The sequence below is a fragment of the Anomaloglossus baeobatrachus genome, chromosome 1 (genome assembly GCF_048569485.1).
Source record: "Anomaloglossus baeobatrachus isolate aAnoBae1 chromosome 1, aAnoBae1.hap1, whole genome shotgun sequence".
Taxonomy (NCBI): domain Eukaryota; kingdom Metazoa; phylum Chordata; class Amphibia; order Anura; family Aromobatidae; genus Anomaloglossus; species Anomaloglossus baeobatrachus.
In genome coordinates this window covers 157,340,047-157,363,484 of record NC_134353.1, presented here as the reverse complement: position 1 = coordinate 157,363,484, position 23,438 = coordinate 157,340,047, and the positions used below count along the sequence as shown (strand labels likewise).

The 23,438-nt window shown below is 39.8% G+C and overlaps 1 protein-coding gene across 20 annotated transcripts in view; it reads left to right on the top strand.

Moving 5' to 3' along the window:
• Positions 1–23,438, top strand: part of TENM3 (teneurin transmembrane protein 3) — a 1,857,795-nt gene that overhangs the window by 1,710,225 nt on the left and 124,132 nt on the right. For 12 of the 20 annotated variants that reach the window (XM_075347175.1, XM_075347169.1, XM_075347170.1 and 9 more), the window contains 2 exons: positions 18,506–18,756; positions 21,350–21,372. In XM_075347175.1, coding sequence (XP_075203290.1) covers positions 18,506–18,756; positions 21,350–21,372 — 274 coding nt within the window. The remainder of the gene's footprint in view (positions 1–18,505; positions 18,757–21,349; positions 21,373–23,438) is intronic. The other 8 variants (XM_075347163.1, XM_075347172.1, XM_075347171.1 and 5 more) reach the window with 2 other exon arrangements.

Below are 23,438 nucleotides of genomic sequence, written 5' to 3'. Positions count from 1 at the left end.
GACGAACGGACACTAAAGCGAATCTGCGATCCACAATGCGCTGTGACATCGAGCCATAAAACAAAAGGTTTGTATTTCCCATAAAAATGCTTTTTTTCTTAGAACTCTGCATTGTGCCATTCCTCATTTATCCCTCCCAGAAATATAAAATGAAATTGACAGCTGGGTTCTGGAGGGGGTGTCTCTACATGGTCTGACGCTGTGCAATTAGTTCTGGCACTGTGCAATTAGTGCTGACAATGTCATACTGTGTAGAAACACACCTCTAAGAGGAAGGGTAACGCCCAGTTGTCAGTTTATACATAAATAGTCAGGATGAGTAATGGAGAAGCGGCACAACATAGAGTTAATAGAAAAGATGCTCCTCAATTGATATCTTACGAACAATACAAGTAGTTAATGAAACTGTTTTTTTTGCATACACAAAACGATAGCATCTAAAATACATGCCAGTGACCGCTATAGCATTGCATATGACATTTTACAATAAGTTTTATTAAACTTCCATTAGTTCAAAGTCTCTAATTATTATCAGCTGTAATTATAAGTTGGCATTTTTCCCTGTGGTATATATACACCGTATATTGGCAGGTAATGATGTGAAATGTAAAGCACACTCTGTCCTGCTGATGAGATAATGGGTTGTCTTAGGTATTCTCATTATGAAAGTACTTTAAAGAAGATACAGTTTATGCATATCTCCAGACTGTTCAGTATTTTAGCTCTCCTCCTATTGTCCACCACTAAATCACACCCTGCTTTTTTCCCATTTATTTTGCCATAAAAAAAGCATTGTTTTATTGAACCAGCAAAGCGATTGAGATTTCTAAAATTTCATGGACGCGCTGTGTAATTTTTTTTCAAATCTGCAGCATGTCAATACTTTCAGGATTTTGTGCCATTTTTTACCCATTCAAATGAATGGAAAAGAAACAAAAGTAAAAAGACATAAAAACGCTCTGAAAAATGTTCAAAACTCATGTATTTTAAGCAGCAATTTTCCTGCCAACACTGTTTTTTTGGTGCAGAAAAATCTGCTGGAAATACTCAATATGTGCATATACCCTAAAGGCCGCTTTACACGTTGCGACATCGCTAGTGATCGCACCCGTCCCGTCGTGCGTGCGTCACGGGCAAATCGCTGCCCATGGCAAACAATATCGCTAGTACGCGTCACACGCACATATCTTACTAACGACGTCTCTGTGGCCGGCGAACAAACTCTTTTTTTAAGGGGGAGGTTCATGCGGCGTCACAGCGACGTCACACAACGGGACACCAACAGAAGTGGAGGGGTGGAGAGCAACCGCAGGAAAGTCACTCCCACCTCGTTGCCGGAGGACGCAGGAACGCTGTTGTTCGTCGTTCCCGGGATGTCACACGTAGCGATATGTGCTGCCTCAGGAACGACGAACAACCTGCGGCCAAAATGAGCAACGATATTTGGGAAAGGAACTACGTGTCAACAATCAATGATTTTTGCCATTTTTCGGATCGGTAGCGGTTGCTCGTAGGCGTCACACGCAACGACGTTGCTAACGACGCCGGATGTGTGTCACGAATTCTGTGACCCCAACGATATCTCATTAGTGATGTCGTTGCGTGTAAAGCGGCCTTTAGAGTAAAAAAAAGTCACCGCTTCTGGAGAAAAAAAATCAAATGCTCAAAATTTAAATTGTTGACAGCAGGAAGCCATTACCTCCCACTTTAACCCCTTCACCCCCAGAGATTTTCTGTGTTTTGTTTTTTGTTCTCTTCTTCCAAGAGCCATAACTTTTATTTTTCCGACAATATAGCCATATGAGGGCTTGTTTTTTGAGGGACGAGTTGTGCTTTTGAATGACATCATTCATTCTGCCTTATATTGTACTGGAAAACGGGAAAAAAATTCCAAGTGCAATGAAATTGCAAAATAGTGCAACTGAACGATTGTTTTTTGAGTTTTTGATTTACCGTCTTCACTATATGGTAAAACTGATCTGGCATTATAATTTCCCAGGTCACTATGAGATCAACGATACCAAAGATGTATAGTTTTACTTTTATCTAAGTGGTGAAAACAAAATTCAGAAGTTTGTAAAAAAAAAAAAGTTTGTAAAAAAAAGAATTGCGCTTTTGTCGCCATTTTCCTAGACCCGTAGTTTCTCATTTTTCGCGACCTAGGGCTCGGTAATGGCTTATTTTTTGCGTTTGGAATTTTTTTCTCACTACAGATTTTACCAGTCAGATTAAATGATTTTATATTTTCATAGAGCGGGCATTTCAGAACACGGTGATACCAAATCTGTGTATTTTTTTTATCATTTTTTGTATTGTTTTTTCTCTAAGGGGCAAAAGAAGGGTAACTTTGAACTTTTTTTTAAAGATTTTTTAAAACTATTTTTTTCTTGACTTTTACTAGTCCCCCTAGAGGTCTTTATGACTGCACTGTCTGATTGTGCGCCGCCCCCGTGGAAGCAGCCAACCTGCTCGGATCTGGGTTCGCTGTGGCTCAAGGGTCTCCGGACCCGTGGTCGTGCAGCAACTCAAATGAAAGGGGGTATTTACAGGGGAGTTGATGTATATTTCGTGATGCCACCCATGTTGTATGGTGATTTGGGAGTACCGCCGCTGCCATTGGGAGTACCCGGGACTCGGTCTGTGGTGCAGTGGGATGCAGGGGTCACTCTCGTACTCACTCAGTTCATAAGCAGACGCTGACAACTGGGTAAACCAATTCTCTGGGTACCGCTGCCACTGAGGGGAGCTCATCCGGGTCCCGTCCCCTATAGTGTTACCTGGTGATCTGTGACCTGCCTCCTGGCACTAAGTTTAACTTCAACGTGGTGGCCCAGTAGTATGGCACTTGCCGGGCCCTGCTCCCCACTGTGGCTAAGTGTAGGAGCTTGCTCTCAGGGCTCATGCTTGGGATTTTCTGGACTGTTTTGGTTTGGAAAGTCCTATCCCCCTCATTGTGCTAATGCCCCGATTCTGGAGCAGGTGGGAACAGATCATAAAGGCTCCGTTCGCCTCAGGTGAATTGTCGGGTTGCCTGCAGCTACTCCCCGACCTAGGGTCCGTGTACCCCGTCGTGCCTTCGGTCCCGGACCGGTGACAGTGCTAGGCTGCCGGCTATCCTCCTCGACAGGTCTAGGCACCTTGCCACAATCCCCTGCGACCGGGAGTCCGGTTCCTTTAGGCCCAGACCACTGTCTGCAACTTAGATAGCTTCTCCAGGAGCCACCGCTCCCGACTTCCTCTCTCTCACCCTCCCTGACTACTTTCTCACTCTCTACAGACTACACTCCTCCCCTCCCCTCCCTGACCCTCCAGGTGGATGACCCTATCCCACTCAAGCCGTCCACTGGTGTGCCTGGTGGGTGTGGTGCAGGGTGTATCTAGGATTTGATTTGCTGTTGGAGGCAAAACCATTAAGATAGGGACCCAGAACCAAGAGGGAGGTAGAATACCGCATGGAAGGGCAATTTGTGCAGTACCCTGTGACGGCCTGATAGTCCAGGGGGCTCACAATTGCTTCTCCTGTTCAGAGCAATTTTCCAGCATTGCTCTGATCAGGAGAAATGCTATATTCCTGTGACCTGTGAGTGCCTGCCCTCTGCACAGGAAGTGAGTCATGACAGTGACAGGGGTCATCATCTGACCTCACGCTGTCATGGCAACCCCTTGGCACCTCATGATCACGTTTGGGAACAGCGTGATCCCCGCTGGAGCTCGTTACATTGTCAGAGTTTACAGCGTGATCTAAGAGGTTAACAGGTGCAGGTGGGTCTATGATCCAACCGCGTCTGTTATCTGCAGGTCTGCTGATTGGAACAGGGATGATTGGGGATGTCCGAAGGGAGGCGACCTAGGAGCTATTTATATTCCCTAGGTTATGAAGGCGTTAAAGAGGACTTGTCACTAGGTCAAAAGTAGCCAGTTTTTACTCTTGTTTTCTGTGTACCACTCCCCCTGATATACAGTTTCAGAGATTATTATTTAGTGCTAACTTTTATGGTCTGTACAACAGGGCATGGGCTCAGAGATTCTCTGGGGCATATCTTCAGACTGCTCTGTATTGTTCCCCTCTGACCCATGCCCCATTGCTAGAGATCATAAAAATGAAATATAAAATGAATTAAAAGGCCCATATCTCTGGGACTGTATGACAGATTAAAAAAACAAACAAACAATAAAACAGCAGAATACTAAAACAAGGGCAAAAGCTGGTCACTTTTATCTCAGTGACGGGTTTGAAGTCTCTTCTGATGGTGGATCCACCTAGGAATCTTTTGACATTTTCATGGCATTAATAATTGGCCAGGTCATCTGCACTGAGGTTGGTGGTTAGGGCCAGAACTCTTGTTTAGTTTCCATATAACCACATCCTATTTTACGTCTATGTAAATGCTCTTCTGTAGTGGAAGATTCCTAAGCCAAAATGAAGGCAGAATTTGACTATGATTTGTGCACATTTTTTTTTAGGTTAAAACATGTTCAGACAGATGTTAATATTTACTGACAAACTGTCATTACTTTGGGCTGGCATACATGGTTTTAGCAGTAATTGAAGGCTGCGGAATTGGCATACAGATATTGTTATGCACTCGGCCCTGTGTCATCGTATCCCTGTCTACAAAGCTTCCAGACTATCCATGCTGAAGCAAATTCATTGTTTCGATAAAAATGAAAAATCATATCCTGCGACCCAATTTACACTTTGTAAGTATGACGGGAGATATGTAAGAATAACAAAACACAATGTCCGCTATTATAAAGCAATCAAACATCTCTCCTCTCAGACCCCCTCCACCAGTGCCGCAAATGGGCTTTTATTACATTTCTGGTGTATGACACAATGATTTTCACAGTAACATAGGTAAGACAATATTTCTGGTCTAGACTTTAATAAAACTGCTCTTTTCATAAAGGAAAATGTTATTTATTAGGAAGAAGAGCTTTGTAATAGAGCGCGAGTTATGTTGTATCTGCTTTCAAAAATAATGACCGCCAATAAAATGGCATTTACAGTGCAATGCTATGAGCAGTCAAATGGGCTTTTTACTAACATCTAATGGTTATGAAAATTGAAAACTGTCTGATAAATTACTTGCTTTTTACTGGTTCACTAAAATGGAACTGAAAATGATAGTTATATTGGAAGGTGAGGTCAAGGAGAAAAGCTGCAGCTCTATGGGCTGCGTTATCAATTAGGACCTTCTCAACTTCTGAACTGATTGACCCTTTTCAAAAATATTAGGTGTCATACAGTTTATTTTAAGTCTTTGAGTAAGTGGCAACTGTATTTATTGTAGCAGTTAAGATACTTAGGGACCAATTCATTAAAGCGTATAAGAGTCATGGAAGCTTTGAGAAGTCACAAAATGTTGGCATTATGCCCAAATTTTGCCACCTTTAGCATTTTCATGGCAGTTTCTTGCAGCTCCAACAAAATGGTAGATTCCAATTTTTACATTTATATTGTTTAACAAACATAAATTAAAATCATGTATTTACCTATTTACAGCATAGATCGATGGGAGGTCCAGCCGATGGAATTAATGACTTGATTGGTGGTCCCATTTCCCTGTTTCGCCTCTCTGTGGCCATGATTGAATGGTTACACATTCACGCCGCTGCTTAATTTATTGTCCGAGAGAATGATGGAGATAGCTTAGTACAGATCTCGACTTTCTCTCTGTCATTCCCACAATGAATAGAGCGGCAGCACTCATGTGCAACCACGATGCTCCATTCAATCACAATCACGTCTAATGGCTGGAAACTTGGATGCAGCCCCTAAATCAGTGCCCAATGGGTTTAAACTGTGAATATTCTATAAAGTCTAAAGCAGTTTTAATAATATACTGTACTAAGTGTGAAAAGGATTACTGGCTAGCACAAGAAATATTGCAGTTCTCCATTTTTCATTTCAGTACTATATGTTGTGTCCATGAAGTTGAGTCCCAATAAAATAAATTAGATAGGCTTCATCTACGTAGCCCACTCCTAATAATTATAGTAAGGTTTCACATACATGACCATGTTTGAAGTCTGTGTTGTACAGCTATATAATACAATGTCCATATACTACTGGGAAATTACTAAACCTTATACCCTCATATATGTCATCTTTTGGGAAGGGACATCATGGAGACACCAAAAATACGAACAAAAAGTGGTGCAGATTTACCACTCCAATTTATATCACATACACCCCAATCGATAGAGCTATGTCTTTACCGCAAGATCCATGGCAGAAATCCAAGCTTCAATCTTGAATTTCTGCCCCAGATTTGCAATTTGGAGAGTTGCAGTTCTTCATGCAGGCAGTGGGTTTATCATTGCATTAGCTGCTTTCTTCTGGGGTTTTGGTGTTTTACACCAGATTCATCTTTTTTACATTTTTTTTTAAGTTTATTTCATATTCATTCACCTGTTCTTTTGTTTTGTCTTTTTAATTCAGTTCCCCACTGTCTGCGTGGTTTAGGGTTTTCAGATGTTTTTGGCTGATTCATTATTTTGGACTGTTCATAAAAAACACAAAATTTGTCATAAATGTACTCCAGTCCCCCACTTAATTGTTTTTATGTACACCTGAAATTATTTAGTCAATTTTGCAATATCTTTGAAAAATATGTGACTTTTGTACAAAAAATACCAAAAAGGTTAAAGACAGATAAGAGACAATTTTTTACTTTATGCAAAATGTATGACCCCTGTGCTCCATTTTCATGAATTTGGCACAAAAAAACATAAATGAATAACAAGAAGTCAAAAATAGAAAAATGGCAGCAGCTGCTAAAGCAAACACAATTTTAGGGTGTATAAAAAGAGAGATTAGATCCTGGGATCCCAACGTATTGTTACCCCTCTATAAATCACTTGTAAGGCCACATCTGGAATACGGGATCCAGTTTTGGGCTCCACATTTTAAAAAGGACATTCAGAAGTTACAGTCAGTTCAAAGGCGGCTAATTAGACTACTACAAGGAATGGAAGACCTCACATATGATGACAGGTTGAAAAAGTTAGATATGTTTAGCTTAGAAAAAAGACGTCTCAGAGGAGATCTCATTTATATGTATAAATACATGTGTGGTCAATATAAAGGACTGACACATGACTTATTTCTTCCAAAGACAATACTAAGGACCAGGGGGCACTCACTGCGAGTGGAAGAAAAGCGATTCTGGCAGCTAAATAGCAAAGGGTTCTTTACAGTTAGAGCAGTCAGACTGTAGAATGCCGACCACAAGAGGTAGTAATGGCAGATACTATAACAGCTTTTAAAAAAGGGCTGGATGATTCCCTCAGTACACACAACATTGTTGGTTATAAGTGACGTAGGGACAAAATGTATAATTGGTGGAGGAAGGTTGAACTAGATGGACTAACTATGTAATTATGTAACTTTAAAAAAAAATAGTCAAAATTGCCTACTGTTCTGTAATAGATCTCAAGGCAGTTTGGCCCCAATTTATTATTTGCGGATTATTTTAAATAATTTTTCTTGTCTTATATTTGTTGGTATTTGTTGCCACAATTCTTCAAAATGGCGCACGTGATTCTTGAATTTCGAATATGAATTTTGAATATTTCTTTTGACTCTTTGTGACTGTTTAGTGCAAAAAGTAACACATTACAAAAAAAATGGTGCAAAAATGCAGCAAAATATCTGGCATATCTAAGATCACTCCAGGAAAAAAATACGTAAAAGTTTGCAACTTTTTTGAAAAATTGCCTTTAATGAATCAGCCAAAAACATCCCCAAATTACGCCCATAATCGTGAACATAAGAACAAAGAGAACATAAGCCCTGATTCATCAAAGCGACTACAGCATCTGACATTTTGGCATTTTGACGCCAGTTTTGGCCAGCTCTGTCATAATGTTTGGAGTCGGGATTGAATGAGGCCAAGATCAGGCATGGAGACATTCATTTATCATGACGAGCTGTGGAGTGCCACAAAGTAAGATTTGGAGCAAGATATTGGCAAAGCGCAAGGAGTCACAGGAGCATCTCATTTCAACGCGTCCACTCGGTGTAAACAACATGGATTTTGCTGAATCAGGGTCATAGAAAATAAACTGTAAAAAAACAAGGCGCAAATTAAAAAAAATTGGGTGCAAATTAAAAACAAGCAAAAAACACCAAAAGCTACACAAAAAACAGGCGCAAATGCAATAATAAATTGGGCTCGCTGTGTGCTACTATATATGCACACTTCATTAAAGATATGCTTTTTATAGAATTCGATACTATAACTCTTAAAATATTAATTACACAGAGACACATATGCATGAGCCTCAAACAATAAGAGAGCTATAAATAGTAATAAAAACAGATTTTATTAATATCATTAAAATAAATTAAAAAAAATAAGTGAAGAGGTGCCTCACTGAGAGGGCGACAGCACCAGGTACAAAATATCTATGACAAGGTATACATATCTATGCAGAATATATATCTGTGCAGAACAGAGATGAAACAATGCAGTTTTCTTCTATAAAACCTATAAAAGATGCTACTCAAGACGGTGTAAAGGCAAGAAACCCCAATAAACGTGTTAACTGGACATAGGAATAAGTGCAGCCTATAATACCATAGCCTGAATGACAGTCGTTAAGTAGTTAAACAGCATGATCCGGAGTGGTACAAAACAGAAGCTAAACTAACTGACTCAGTTGAAAAGATCAGGTAGTCAAATGTTTCCAAAAAAAGTTCAGTGACTCACCACTATATATAAAGTTCCTAGGGCCATTGCTCTCCACCCCGACTCACGTTTCAGTTGTCTGCTTCTTCTAGTGGTGTGTCATTCCAACTCACATTTCAGTTGTCTGCTTCTTCTGGGGGTGTGTCATTATGAATCACATTTTGTCTGTTTCTTCTGGTGGTGTGTCATTCCAACTCACATTTTGGTTGTCTGCTTCTTATGGGGGTGTGTCATTATGACTCACATTTTGGTTGTCTACTTGTGGGGGTGTGTTATTCCAACTCACATTTCTGTTGTCTGATTCTTCTAAGTGTGTGTCATTCTGACTCATGTTTCAATTGTCTGCTTTGTCTCGTGCACGGAGCGTAATAATGGAGGGTCATAGCATAGCACCAGGCACTTTATTTATACTGATTAGTCATTGAACTTTTTTTAGGACACATTTTTTTATCTGATCTTTTCAACTGAGTCAATAATTTTAGCTACTCTTTTGTAGCACTCTGGAACATGCTGTTTCTAACTATTTAACCACTATCCTTCAAGCTATAGTATTTTAGGCTGCATTTTTTTAAATGACTACTTAACACTATTCATTAGGCCCTCTTCACACGTCTGTGATAAAAATGCACATTTTACACGGTCCATGTTGAAGGTGCATATGGCCATCCGTGTGCCGTGATTTTAGCACACGTGTACTCTGTGTGCTATCTGTGATAGCCCACAGAGATAAGGAACTTTTTACTCACCTGTCTCCTGTGCTGCTATATCCAGCACTGCTGTCTCCGGCGCTGCTGCTTCCGGGTCCGCGGTGCAGTGAATATGCATGAGCATAATGAGCGGGCCCAGGAGCAAGTGACTGCAGCACTTGAGACAGGTGAGTATGGAAAATCTTTTTATTTCAAAGACACGTGTTTTTTCTGGTACATGTCACACTGATGTCACACGGATCACATCAGCTGTGCTGCCGGAGAAAAACGGACTCCTTTCCGTGCGGTACACACGTCTGAAAAAAAACGGATGTGTATGTAGACCTATTGATTCTAATGGGTCTGCTTATGTCCGTGTCTCTGGTATGTATGAAAACTGACGTCATACGTACCGGAATCACTGACGTTTGAAGGGGGTCTTGCTTGATATTTCTTGCCTTTACGAACATTACACTGCCTTGAGTAGGATCTTTTATAGGTTTCATAGACAAAAAGCTGCATTGTTTTATATCAGTTCTGCATACATATGTATACCTTGTCGTAGATATTTTGTGCCTGGTGCTGTCGCCCCCTCAGTGAGGCTCCTTTTCACACCTTTTATTACATTTATTTTAATGATATTAATAAAATCTGTTTTTATTGCTATCTACAGTTCTCATCTTGCTAGAGACTCCTGCATATATGTTTCTGTATAATTAATCCTACATGCACACGACTTACCAAACCGTATGCATGGGGCTGATCAGCAAAACACACATAATGTGATCAAATGTTAAAAAAATAATAAGTTTCTTCAAAAGACGCGAAAACCGAGTGCTATGAAACTAACTGTATTTATTTTTGAGTAAGAGCAATGGGAAATAGCATTTCTTAAAAGCTGCAATAACATATAATGGGCCTAAGTGGAATGAGGAATACGCGGGTGCTTGCCGCAATAATGGAGATGCATATGAATAGTAAAATATCATCCTGCCTCATGCCACAAGGTGAACCAATCTCCCAGCTTTAAATTATATCGAGCATCGCTTCCTGACAACTGGCGACTTTTCAAAGTGACGCGTGTCTAATTGAATAAACGAAGTGGTTACTTGTAATGACAAGGTGGATGAGCCTGTGAAATGTGTTTCAGGGAGGAGTGCAGATACTGACAGGTGTTTGTGCCGGCACCCCTGATATACGGCCATAAATATTCCTCTGCTCGCCTCCTGGTCGGCAATACTAGAGGAGAAAGCTGAAGGACCTATTTCTCTAGCTAATGACAGGATAAATCATACGCGGTAGTGCAGATAGCCGGCTTGGAGGACCTCTCTGATGAAAATTATACAACGCCTTGTTTCCAGGGGGAAAAATGTCGCCTCGTGATTGTTGCAAAAGATGTAATCACACAAGAAACACGGGGGATTTTTTGATCAATTCCTAATCAGGACAGCATTGTAATAGAATATTGTTTATGAGATATTATCTCCCATTTGCATATGCTCGCTATTCTGTATTCGGCATTTAGCCTCTCGGTTCTGGCTGTATTTTATAATGGCCGTTACAACAAAGAAACTGCTCTATTTATTCAGAGGGGTTTTAAGAGCTTTGAAGAACATTTCTCTCGAGTTTCTTTTGTGTTTCCTTTTCGTTTTCTTTTTTTACCAGACTGATCGTTTTAACAGCATCCCAGAAAAAAAAAAGAAGTGTAACCATTAGCCCCCGGTTCTGCCTTTGAAACTCGTATCCACAATCAATAAAACATGTTCAGGTACAAAGTGCAAACTGACATGCGGTTTACATGGATTATAACAAATGGAGATTTATTGTGACACGTGCATATAGAAAATAATAGCTGACCATTTTATAACCAGGACCAAAATGTGCTCATTGATCTGTGCTCAATGAAGGACAATGGTAATGGATAACCATGTCTATGTTTTATCACTGTCCTAAGTAAGAAAAATTCACCATCAGGCATATGCTGTGTTTGTTAATTTCCATAAGGACTATTACGTTCCTGCAGGCTCAGCATTTCATATGTAAAATGACTGGGCTCTTTCATCACTATTAGCTATTTATAGTGCTGCGTGTCATTATTGGGATTCGTTTACTTGGTCGCAGTGACTCGCTTATTGCATATTAATGTAGGGATAACCCTTAATATACTTAAATGATGTTTGGTAAAAATACTATATAGATACAATTAGTAAGTAAAAAGTTATTACCAGTTCTCAAACCTTACAGCCCCGATTCTTCAAATCGATTACTCCAAAAGTCTTTTGTTTGATAAGTTTCAACATTTTTGTGCAGCTTGGCCAATAGTGATGTGTTGGTCGAGAACAATAGGACACAAAGATCCAGCTCCCTGCTGTGACTGACAGGAGCCAACACACCAGTGAGAGCCACTAAATTCTCTTAATGGCTCTCACTAGGTGTAAAAGTCTGGTGTTCAGTGGACAAAACCCCGCCCATCTTGACAAAACCCTGTCCACTCAAATTAATTATCCCTTTTGTGAGTGGGCAGGGTTTCAGCCTCATTAATATAATCTTAAATACGTGTTCACCTGGAGTAAACACATATTCAATAGGGATCCATTTATAATTTGACTGAGCCAACTCTTTTTGGTGAGCGGAGCTATGTGAGCCGGATCACCAAAAAATGCCGGACTGCCCATTACTGTTGGCCAAACTGTGCGGAGCTGGGACAGGATGGGAGTGTGACGAGGGCATGACGAGGACGTGACAGTGGCGTGACAGGGGTGTGATAAGGTGTGACAGGGGCCTTGGCTGATCCATGACCAGATGCTTTTATTTTACCTGGTGCTTTTCTGCATTTAAGAAGTGGACAGCTCCTTTAAAGCAGATTTGTAGTTTTGTCAGCATTTTATAAATAGTCAATACAATTTTCTGATCCAAATGTAATTTCTTCTTAAACTGCTGATATTGAGTAAATTTTCCTTTGTGAACTCGTGTGTTGTTCACACTTTGTTGGTTGAGGAGTGGCAGGATTTTCCTTTACTATCTTTCCTTTGCTTCTTGCTGTAATTTTGATAATAAAAAACTTTGTGGTTGAGCTTGGAAAGCCTCTTAGTGATGCATTCGTGCTATGTCATCCTTGATATTCACAAGCTCTCTATCTCACCATCACTGATTAGTGGCTTTTTGTCCATTCACTCTATAGGCAGAGAGCTGCCAATCAGTGATATGAGCTGAGTTAGCGAGCTCATGATTGAGAAGACTAGCCAATAAAACATTGATTTTAGCAAAATTAAGGCAAGAAGCTCAGTGGCATCAGGGTCTCGGTCTCTTTTTTTATTTTATACTAGCCTGAGATTTGGAACTGTAAACCTGGAGGAGTCAATTTCCCTTTTAATAATATAAGATTGTATAAAGAAAAATTAAATTAATTAATCTGCTGCCTCTGGCACATAAGTGATTTTTCTAACCTATACTGGATTAATTGGCAAGAGCTTTGCCAAACCGCTCCAACTATTAAGCGGGGTTTACACGCAATGACATCAATAACGAGATGTTCTTGGGGGTCACGGAATTCATGATGCACATTCGGCCTCGTTAGCGACATTGTTGCATGTGACACCGCAGGAACGACCGGTAACGATCAAAAATACTCACCATATCGTTGATCGTTGTCCAGTCGTTCCTATCCCGATTATCATTGTTGTTGTAGGTACGATGTTGTTCGTCGTTCCTACGGCAGCATTCATCGCTATATGTGACACAGCAAGAACGACGAACAACATCGTACCTGCGGCCACACGCAATGAGGAAGGAAGGAGGTGGGCGGGATGTTCATCCCGTTCATCTCCGCCCCTCCGCTTCTATTGGGCGGCCGCTTAGTGACGCCGCACGTTCCGCCCCCTTAGAAAGGAGGCATTTCGCCGGCCACAGCGACATTGCTAGGCAGGTAAGTATAGTGTGATGGGTGTTAGCAATGTTGTGGGCCACAAGCAGCAATTTGCCCGTGACGCACAACCGACGGGGGCGGGTACGCTCGCTAGCAATATTGCTTGCGATATCGCTGCGTGTAAAGCCCGCTTTAGGTTGATGCAATGTGGTCTTGTGGAACTGAAACAGATTTTGTGTGGCATTAATGGTTTATGACAACCTTTGGGCTCCGTGGAAACCCCACATATGATCAGAACGGAGGTCTTCCAAACCTGTACCACCTGAAGATGTAGTCTAGTCCAAATAAAATGGTGTGGCTGTCTACATTACCATTAATAGAAAACACTGAAAGATTTCTATAGTTCCTATAGAAGAAAATAGAGATAATTGCAAAGTCACCTTTTTTCTTTTTTTCCATGTAGATGAGGCAGTCACCTCAATGTGCTGAACTTTGGGCAGGTGACATTCATTGTCAGCATAGATGCAGGCTCCAGAGTTGGTACCTCGTCTTTCAGACCATTATGGTATAATCTGTAAATGAGAAAAACATGAGTTTAACACTTTAAGCAGAAATCTAATTCTTGTTGTGGAATAGACAGTATGTAATCCAAAAATCAGTACCAGATGAGCATTGTACATACCCAACATTTTATCGCGAACTATGGAATGTGGTAAATTGCCATTCAAGTGTAGAGTTTCCCTTTAAGAAAAATAAACAATGGCTGGTGAAGAGAAAGTGCAATAGGATCTTACCTGGTAAACCCAGGGGGATCACAAAAGAATAAGGCTCACCTTATTGGTTTGTGAGAAGTCACAACCACTGTGTCACATGTAGAAGAGACCCGCAGAGGGATTGTGCTAATTCCAGAAGAGAAGGGGTTAAAGCCGCGTTACCGCAATCCAGTTAGCTGATTTAAAAATGCTTTGACAATGTTCATTTTCCATCCTGATGAAGGAGACTTGATCTCTGAAATGCATTGACTGAATAAACAAGGCATTTTTAAATCAACTACCTGGATTCCTTACGGTGGCGCGGCATAAACCCCTTCCCTTCCAGAACATTGGCACTTTACAAAAGATAGACATAGAGCCAAATAGATGATATATAATAAACATATATATATATATATATACTCTACAGACCAAAAGTTTAGACACACCTTCTCATCTCTAGAACAACTGTTAAGAGGAGACTTTGTGCAGCAGGTCTTCATGGTAAAATAGCTGCTAGGAAACCACTGCTAAGGACAGGCAACAAGCAGAGGAGACTTGTTTGGGCTAAAGAACACAAGGAATGGACATTAGACCAGTGGAAATCTGTGCTTTGGTCTGATGAGTCCAAATTTGAAATCTTTGGATCCAACCACCACGTCTTTGTAGAAAATGGTGAACGGATGGACTCTACATGCCTGGTTCCCACTGGGAAGCATGGAGGAGGAGGTGTGATGGTGTGGGGGTGCTTTTCTGGTGACACTGTTGGGATTTATTCAAAATTGAAGGCATACTGAACCAGCATGGCTACCACAGCATATTGCATCGGCGTGCTATTCCATCCAGTTGCGTTTAGTTGGACCATCATTTATTTTTCAACAGGGAAATGACCCCAAACACACCTCCAGGCTGTGTAAGGGCTATTTGACTAAGAAGGAGAGTGATGGGGTGCTACACCAGATGACCTGGTCTCCACAGTCACCAGACCTGAACCCAATCGAGATGGTTTGGGGTGAGCTGGACCGCAGAGTGAAGGCAAAAGGGCCAACAAGTGCTAACCATCTCTGGGAACTCCTTCAAGACTGTTGGAAAACCATTTCCGGTGACTACCTTTTGAAGCTCGCCAAGAGTGTGCAAAGTAGTAATAAAAGCAAAATGTGGCTACTTTGAAGAACCTAGAATATAAGACATATTTTCAGTTGTTTCACACCTTTTAAAGTATTTCAATCCACATGTTTTAATTCATAGTTTTGATGCCTTCAATGTGAATCTTCAATTTTCAGAGTCATGAAAATAAAGAAAACTCATTGAATGAGAAGGTGTGTCCAAACCTGTGGTCTGTACTGTATATATTATATATACTTATATGCAGATATATATATATATATATATATATATATATATATATATATAGATGATAGACAGATCATAGCAAGCTAGACAGATAGAATGATAGATGATAGATAAAACTTGCATATGCAATGATACACTGTCCGTAATTAGATTTGTTGCCCAATGTCACCTTTGGTTGGGATATCGCCCTTTTGATTCCTCTCTTCATTTTCCTGTCAAATGAACATCACAACCAGATAATGCCTATATAAATGTGTAAAGGCACAAACAGCTGAGCCTTCAGCCTCCATATCAAATGTGGAGGGTGTGGAGAATGCACAGGGAATATATCCTGGCAATTTAATGGTGCAGTTACAAAAAGCCACAGTGCTGCTCGCTTTGCCATACTATAAGTAGTATTACCTCTGTTTCTTGTACCAGTATAGAAATCACTTTACAGCATATTACTACGTACAATGTCTCTGTATCTTTTACTGTGAACGTCCACTAACGATCTGGGAAAACTATAATTAAAGCTCAGACAACACTGCGAGATAAAGAGCCAATGTCCATTTGACATGGAGTGGAACAATGTGGCTGTTGGAGGCTTTGATCGATGCGTTTCGTCAACTCACATAGAATTATTCTCCGAGATGTAATATGAAAACAGAACGTTTCTCTCCATAACCTTACTTCAAGACTTGTTATGATTTCTGATATTTGTTGTAATTAAGATGTATATTGATTCTGAAATGGTCGCACAATTGGAAAAATAGAACGAGTATATTACATTGTTGTGTATTGGTGAGTTCCTACTGATCAATATCCTGCCACAGATCACCTTCGTATCATAATGAGAGGATAAATAAATGGAAAGCCATTTATGGATCAGTCTGAGAAAAACTAACACACAGAAGCTGAGGACGCCCTAATCACAATTGGGAATTTTCTGAAAACATTTTTCTTTTTTCTTTGTTTATATCACAAAGAAAAAAATCAAAGTTGAAATGCAAAAAGTAAACATAAAAAAATAATAATTTTAATTGCATGATGTGATCTGTGTATACAGCACATCTTTCTCTCATTTATTTATATGTGTGTGTATAGTGAGTGGCTGCATAAATTACCTCTACTTTATATAACACTTTAAAAAGCTACTTCTGCTTTCTACAATACTTTAAATCCATGCATCTTTTCTTCTACAAAGTGCTTTTTCCTATAGATGGTGTCTACAGTACCATTATTTTCATAGATTGATACTTTTTGAAAAATACATTTGTGGTAACAGCACTTTATCATTACAAATGCATTTAACAAGGCAGCGAATGATTATCAGACTCTTTTGGATAAATGTATTGACTGTTAATTACCGTACTCTTACTATTCTTTACATGAGAATGGCAGAATAATTGCTAGTAATATATGATGATAGAAAGGTATTACTAGTTAATCTGAAAATGCGGCTAAATCACTGCGACAATTATAGATTCTTAATTCTAACGCATCCTTAAAAACAGTGGAAATCTATGCTTAATAATGGTGCCAAACCCAAGACTTCTTGACTAGGTGTCCCCCATGAAGGTACAGAATTACACAGCAGTCACAGGTAGTTCTGTCGATGTATGCATGCATTAGATTCCCCCATTTATCCAACAAAATCGCCAGTTATCTTCTATAAGGGAAGTTTGGGCAAGATCCGATGTGGCCAACTTAGACCACTCACCAGAGCATTGATATGAAGGTATAGAGACCACAAGTAAAAGCCTTCATACATTAGACTAATGTTGGCTGAACCTGCCAATATTAGCGAGTTTGGTCTAGCATCTACTGTGTATCTGGACTCCTCATTCTATCCCGACGGATGATGTTGGGAAACAGAATGATCTGGCATGTCCGATTTCAGACTACTGATTAAAGATGCGCAGACCTGTGGAAGATCGGTTCAGCAGCTTCATCCGGACTTTAGATAAAGTTCAGTTTGGGACCCGGACTTGACCTGAACCCCAATAATAGTCACTAATTGGGCAGTTTGGGTCTCCACCCACATAAAGCCAGCCATAAACTCACTACTGGGGGCAGAGTTTTTCCATTTTTTTTTTTTGGTTTGGTGCATACTACATCCGATCACGCAGTTGTTACCCCCATTGCGAGCCGTTCAAACACTGCAAGCTGCTCACACTGGGATGAGCACTGAGCGTACTCGGGCATAGTGATGCTTGCATGAGTGGTCTGCATAAGTAAAGCACCTGAACTTTGAAAACGAACTCTGTTTTTATTTTTTTAAGTCTGTGTTTCTAACAAAGACCAAAAACTGAACCTCGGGGGTTGGTTCAACTCTACTTCCGATCTTTTTGTACTTTAAGAGATAAGCCACCACCTGAGGACACAGGAGCACTCGGTGGAGTGTTACTCCTTTGTATAGGAGAATCGAGTGATGTGACTGCTGGCTGAGCAATCAGATGAATCATTACTTGACTGACAGCTATCGAAAATGTATTTGGGGTTTAAGACTCATCTGTAAAGCCATTATTACATGATAAGTGTTCAGCAGACATTAGACAATTGTTGAATATGTGTTGCCAGCTTTAGGACTCATAAAAATGGACAATATGGCACCTTACAACCTCAGAGTCTTGCAGAGCTTTGATATAGCACTCATAGTAATGTACTTGTCTGTATATGACCCCCATCTGCCTCCTTATTTAATCATCATACACCATATATCTTCTTAATCTGGTGCTACCTAGTGAATCCATATGACAGTAACACAGTTTGACACTTAATACAGTGACTCTACGATCCCCCATAGAGGTTCCATTCACATTACTCCAAGTTGTCATTTATAAGACCTCTTAGCATTAATTAAAAGTCATGTTAAAACTGTTCAGGTATGCCGATTGTAGAAAGCCCTAGTTTCTACAATATATGCCATTGCGGTGTTGTAATTTTACTAATGTTGTAAAACTAACTCATTGTAAAACACGTTTTATTACCCTTTTCCATTAGAAGAGAACGCTCTTTTTATTGTGGTTGGTTTACAAGCATGAGAGGCACCAGTACATCTGATACAATGCAGTTAACCATTGTTACTCAGCATTAGATCATTTCATAGTTATCGACTCATGAATTAGTCCTTATAGTTATTTTTTTTCTTTTATATTTATTTTTGTACAGGTATTCTTTACAAAGGTAATGGAGAAAACCAGTTCATATCTGAGCAGCCACCTGTAATTAGCTGTATAATGGGCAATGGCCGAAGACGTAGCATCTCATGTCCTAGTTGCAATGGTCAGGCTGATGGCAACAAACTTCTCGCCCCTGTGGCGTTAGCCTGTGGAATAGATGGAAGTTTATATGTGGGAGATTTCAACTTTATCCGCCGTATTTTCCCTTCCGGGAATGTAACCAGTGTATTGGAGCTCAGGTAAGTTTTACTCTGGACATTTTTCATTGCACAGAATTTTTCCTATATGGGGAAAATCAATAACAAAAACGAGTAGAAATGTAAAAAAAAAAAAAAAAAATGGCCTCCACAATTGCCGTAGACTAAATTGAACAAAATGAACAAGGTTATGATTATGTTTCCTGTTTTGGTAATATATTCCAACAATTAATCTATATTATTGGGCGCACTACAGTCAGCCTCTCCTCAGCTGGAAATACATCAAAGTAATCAAATGGATTCTGTTAAGAAATCAGTCATGAAAACTCCATGTTAATAAAATGCCAGTGCACCAAATATCCTGTTTCTTGGTTTTTGGGAGTTTCGATACATTAAAGGGGGTGGCCACTTTATCTTTACTGAATGTGTTTGGGACATGATTTTGTGGCACTTAATAATTTACGTCTTCTCCTCCTTCCTCACCAGCTGTTCTCAAATAGCTACTTCTGGAGTATCTTGTGAGCAGCCTCCTCCAGTTGCAAAACACTGCTCATAAAAAATCTATTTTTCTATTTTTTAATTGGTCGAGACTGTTGGACCGATGTGGTCACATGCTCCTCAACCAGCAGCTAGTTTGTGGACAGAAGAGCTGTGCATTCTGTGAGGAAGGCTGTACTAACAACGAGAAGAACCTATAATACTTATAGATTGGTAATTGCCACAAAATTGTGTCCCTAACATATTTGTTAGCCTAAAAATAAAGTGGTCACCCCCTTTAAATATGACATTTAAAGCTCCCTTCTTACTTCACACTTAGGGACAGTTCACAAAAAAAGATTTGAGGCCATATTGTTTGCATGTTGGCTTCCTGGCCAGTTCTAACTGCATCATAAATCCCTATGATACTTTTAGTTAAGGTTATAGCCCCCTTTCCCCTCAAGGAGGCAACAAATACTAAAAGGCATCCACATTTGACCGTCTGTATGAGACCTTATTTGTAGAGATAAAATGCTAATTCCATCCAAAACTGAAAATCCTATATTTTTACAATGTGCATATTTCATGTTTTCAGCTGAGGAGTAGGTTATTCCATTGACACTATCAACATTTTGTCTCATTTTTTAAAACTGTCTAAGGGTATGTGCACATGATCAGGACCCACTGCATCCTGGACGTGGCGGGTCCTGACCTGCAGGGTCACGAGTCTCCTCCGCAGTAGACCACAGCTGCCCATGCCCATGATCAGTGTTCGAGCTGCTGCGGTCTTTCTGTTTGTTTTTACTGTGGAGAACCCTTGTGGCTCTGCAGCAAATAATTGACATGCTTGCAACTTGGGAAGCCGCACCACAGGTCAGTTTACGCTGCTGGCAGTGCATGCACAGTAGGCAACAGATTTCTATAAATCCTATCCACTGTGCTTGTACTGTAGATCACTGCTTTTTAGATGCAGCTGAAACATGCTGCATCCAAAACACTGTGGACCCTGATTGTGGGCACCTACCCAAATAGAAAACAGGCTCATAACCCATACAAACCAATCAGAGCTCAGCTTTATTTTCTAAATAGTTCTGAAAAAATGTACGCTGGACTTCTATTGGTTGCAACAGACAGCAAGGCAAAAGCAGTAGAGATTTGAAGGACGATGATCCAGCCGTCAGGTCAGTATTCCACAGCCACTCAAAGGGAGCCTTCACATTCACGTCCTACCTACTGTGATTTCTTTTGATTAGCTGTCCTGGGTTGATATTAAATACACACAACATTGTGCCAGGTTGGCTAATCAATAGAGGATCTTGGGATGCTGATAGGTTGAAGATAGTTTGCTGGGCTCCTGTCCAGCAGCCGCATTATTCTGACCTAACCACTGAACCAGGGTCCTACGAATGTATGTGCTCATATCCAGAAATCAGTTTTGATAGTTCAAGCCCAATAGTGTGCCTTATGCATAAAAATAGCTCTGAGAAAGTGTATCTGTTACTGTTTGTAATCAATCAGAATTTAGCCATCATCTTTGAAGAACAAATTAATAAAATAATGAAAATAATGAGCTCCGATTGGTTTCAATGGGTAACACTGATACTTAGATTTCAGGATGGATCACTTAAAGTAGATGAATAGTTTTAATTAAGCATTGATGAAAATGTAATGGCATGTGCATGTCACGTCTATATTACTTTTAATTGATCACTATATTTTTTCTTTAATTTCTGCTGCATAGGAGGTAAATAAATGTATTTTTCCCCACATTGAAATAGCATATTATGATCTTTGATTGTTCATTGTAAGAGGATTTCTCATATAAATACTACAGTATGGAATGTATTTTTAGCGTGGGGGTCAACTCTGCTCTCGGGGGGGGCAGATCTTTGGGTATAGTCGACTGCTGCTTTTGTAAGAATTATAGTTTATAAACCTGAGAAATGTTCCAAAAATAACAATCAAAGTAACTTCCCTATAATGTATTTGTTACTTTCCCGAAAAGGAATAATTGTAATGTCATTTGATGCAATTTCCAATTTTGTAGCATGCAAATTGGGTTACCCATCGTCCCCACTCATATCTCTTCATTATCATCGTGTGCGTCTTTAAACTGCGCTTGATTTACTGTCGCTTTCTTCTCTTTCTTGCTTTCACCAAGAAATAAAGATTTTAGGCACAGGTAAGGACATAGAATGAGTAACATGTGCCTCCATTATGTCCGTCTTATTCTCTTAGTCTCTCTGGTCATGGTTGTGTTGTGCCCCATTGTGTTTGCCAGGCAGAGACAGACCTTCATTTTGTAAGAGGTTTTTACATAACGAAAAAACTCAAATATTCTTATCTGAAGGTCCCAGAAATAAATATTACATTAAAACATACTGGATTTCTGACCTGTGTTTTGGCTGCGAAACTGGACAGAGACAGGTGCTGCGACGTGATCAAAGGAAATTTTCTAGCAGGTACAAGAGGATGGGAAGATGTGGCTTTGTTCCACACATGTCTCAGCTGAAAGCCTTTGTTACATAGCCCTTGTGGTCTCTGTCTAGTCAGAGATGTGATCCTAACAAGGAAGTTTTTATCAAAGTCTCCCCGAGCGAAGACTGCAGTAAGCACTATAAAAAGAGGTGCTGTGATACAATAGGGGCCAATTTATTCTCAACCTTAAAGGGAACACATCATCAGAGGATTTTTTATTTATGTCTAAAACAGGCTCCTGAAAGACACAAGGTTGTTTTTTTTATACACAGTAACTTTCCTATCTTTGTAAATCTATTATTTATTCACTCAATTTCATTAACTCTTCAATGTCTATTTGTCAGGAAGGCTCCCTATATATTGTGTTGTAGTTATGATATACTCCAGATGATGTATATGTAAAACAATCCCGATGTCATTTTCTGGCCACATTGACAAACCGCGGTATTGCTCTATGATATCCGCTGACATATATTTCAACCACTTGGATTAGATCAGAGACTGAGCACAGGAATCCAAGGCACACAGACACCACCGAGGTAAAGCTACAACTGGCAGTAATTGGCGGCAGTGAGCCAGCTAAATAGCCAGGTAATCACTCCGAACAAAAGACATGTCAGAATCCAGCGCATCCCAGCCTCTATTAGGGTGGTCCATCACTATACTGGTAGCACAGCACACCATTGCCCGAGATTGGACAGTTGAACTGTCACACTGCATCCAGACACAGCACTAGGTGGAATCATTCATTAAATTATTGCCATAAGATGCTTCCAAATCACTGCAGTCTTGCTTCCTTTACATTTTACAGTGAACGAACTCTTTTGGAGTTGAGGTTGTATTATATATGCAGTGTATATACGGTGTGTGTGTGTGTGTATATATATATATATATATATATATATATATATATATATAATGTATGCAGTACAGACCAAAAGTTTGGACACACCTTCTCATTCAAAGAGTTTTCTTTATTTTCATGACTCTGAAAATTGTAAATTCACATTGAAGGCATCAAAACTATGAATTAACACTTGTGGAATGAAATACTTAACAGAAAAGTGTGAAACAACTGAAAATATGTCTTATATTCTAGGTTCTCCAAAGTAGCCACCTTTTGCTTTAATTACTGCTTTGCACACTCTTGGCATTCTCTTGATGAGCTTCAAGAGGTAGTCACCGGAAATGGTCTTCCAACAGTCTTGAAGGAGTTCCCAGGGATGCTTAGCACTTGTTGGCCCTTTTGCCTTCACTCTGCGGTCCAGTTCACCCCAAACCATCTCGATTGGGTTCAGGTCTGGTGACTGTGGAGGCAAGGTCATCTGACATAGCACCCCATCACTCTCCTTCTTAGTCAAATAGCCCTTACACAGCCTGGAGGTGTGTTTAGGGTCATTGTCATGTTGAAAAATAAATGATGGTCCAACTAAACATAAAGATGCATAAAGAAAACTCTTTGAATGAGAAGGTATGTCCAAACTTTTGGTCTGTACTGTATATATATATATATATATATATATATATATACTGTATGTATATGTATATATATATATATATATATATATATATATATATATATATATATATATATATATATATAAAAAATGATAATCATCTGCATGTGTACAAACCTTTAAGAGGTCAAATTTAGTTGTTACTCTTACAGTCTGTGTTAGGGATTCTTAACAGGGGTTGTCAAAAACTTGGACAACCTCTCTTAATCACCATAGTATATATTTTGCCACTAAATGAAGGGCTAAATTCAGG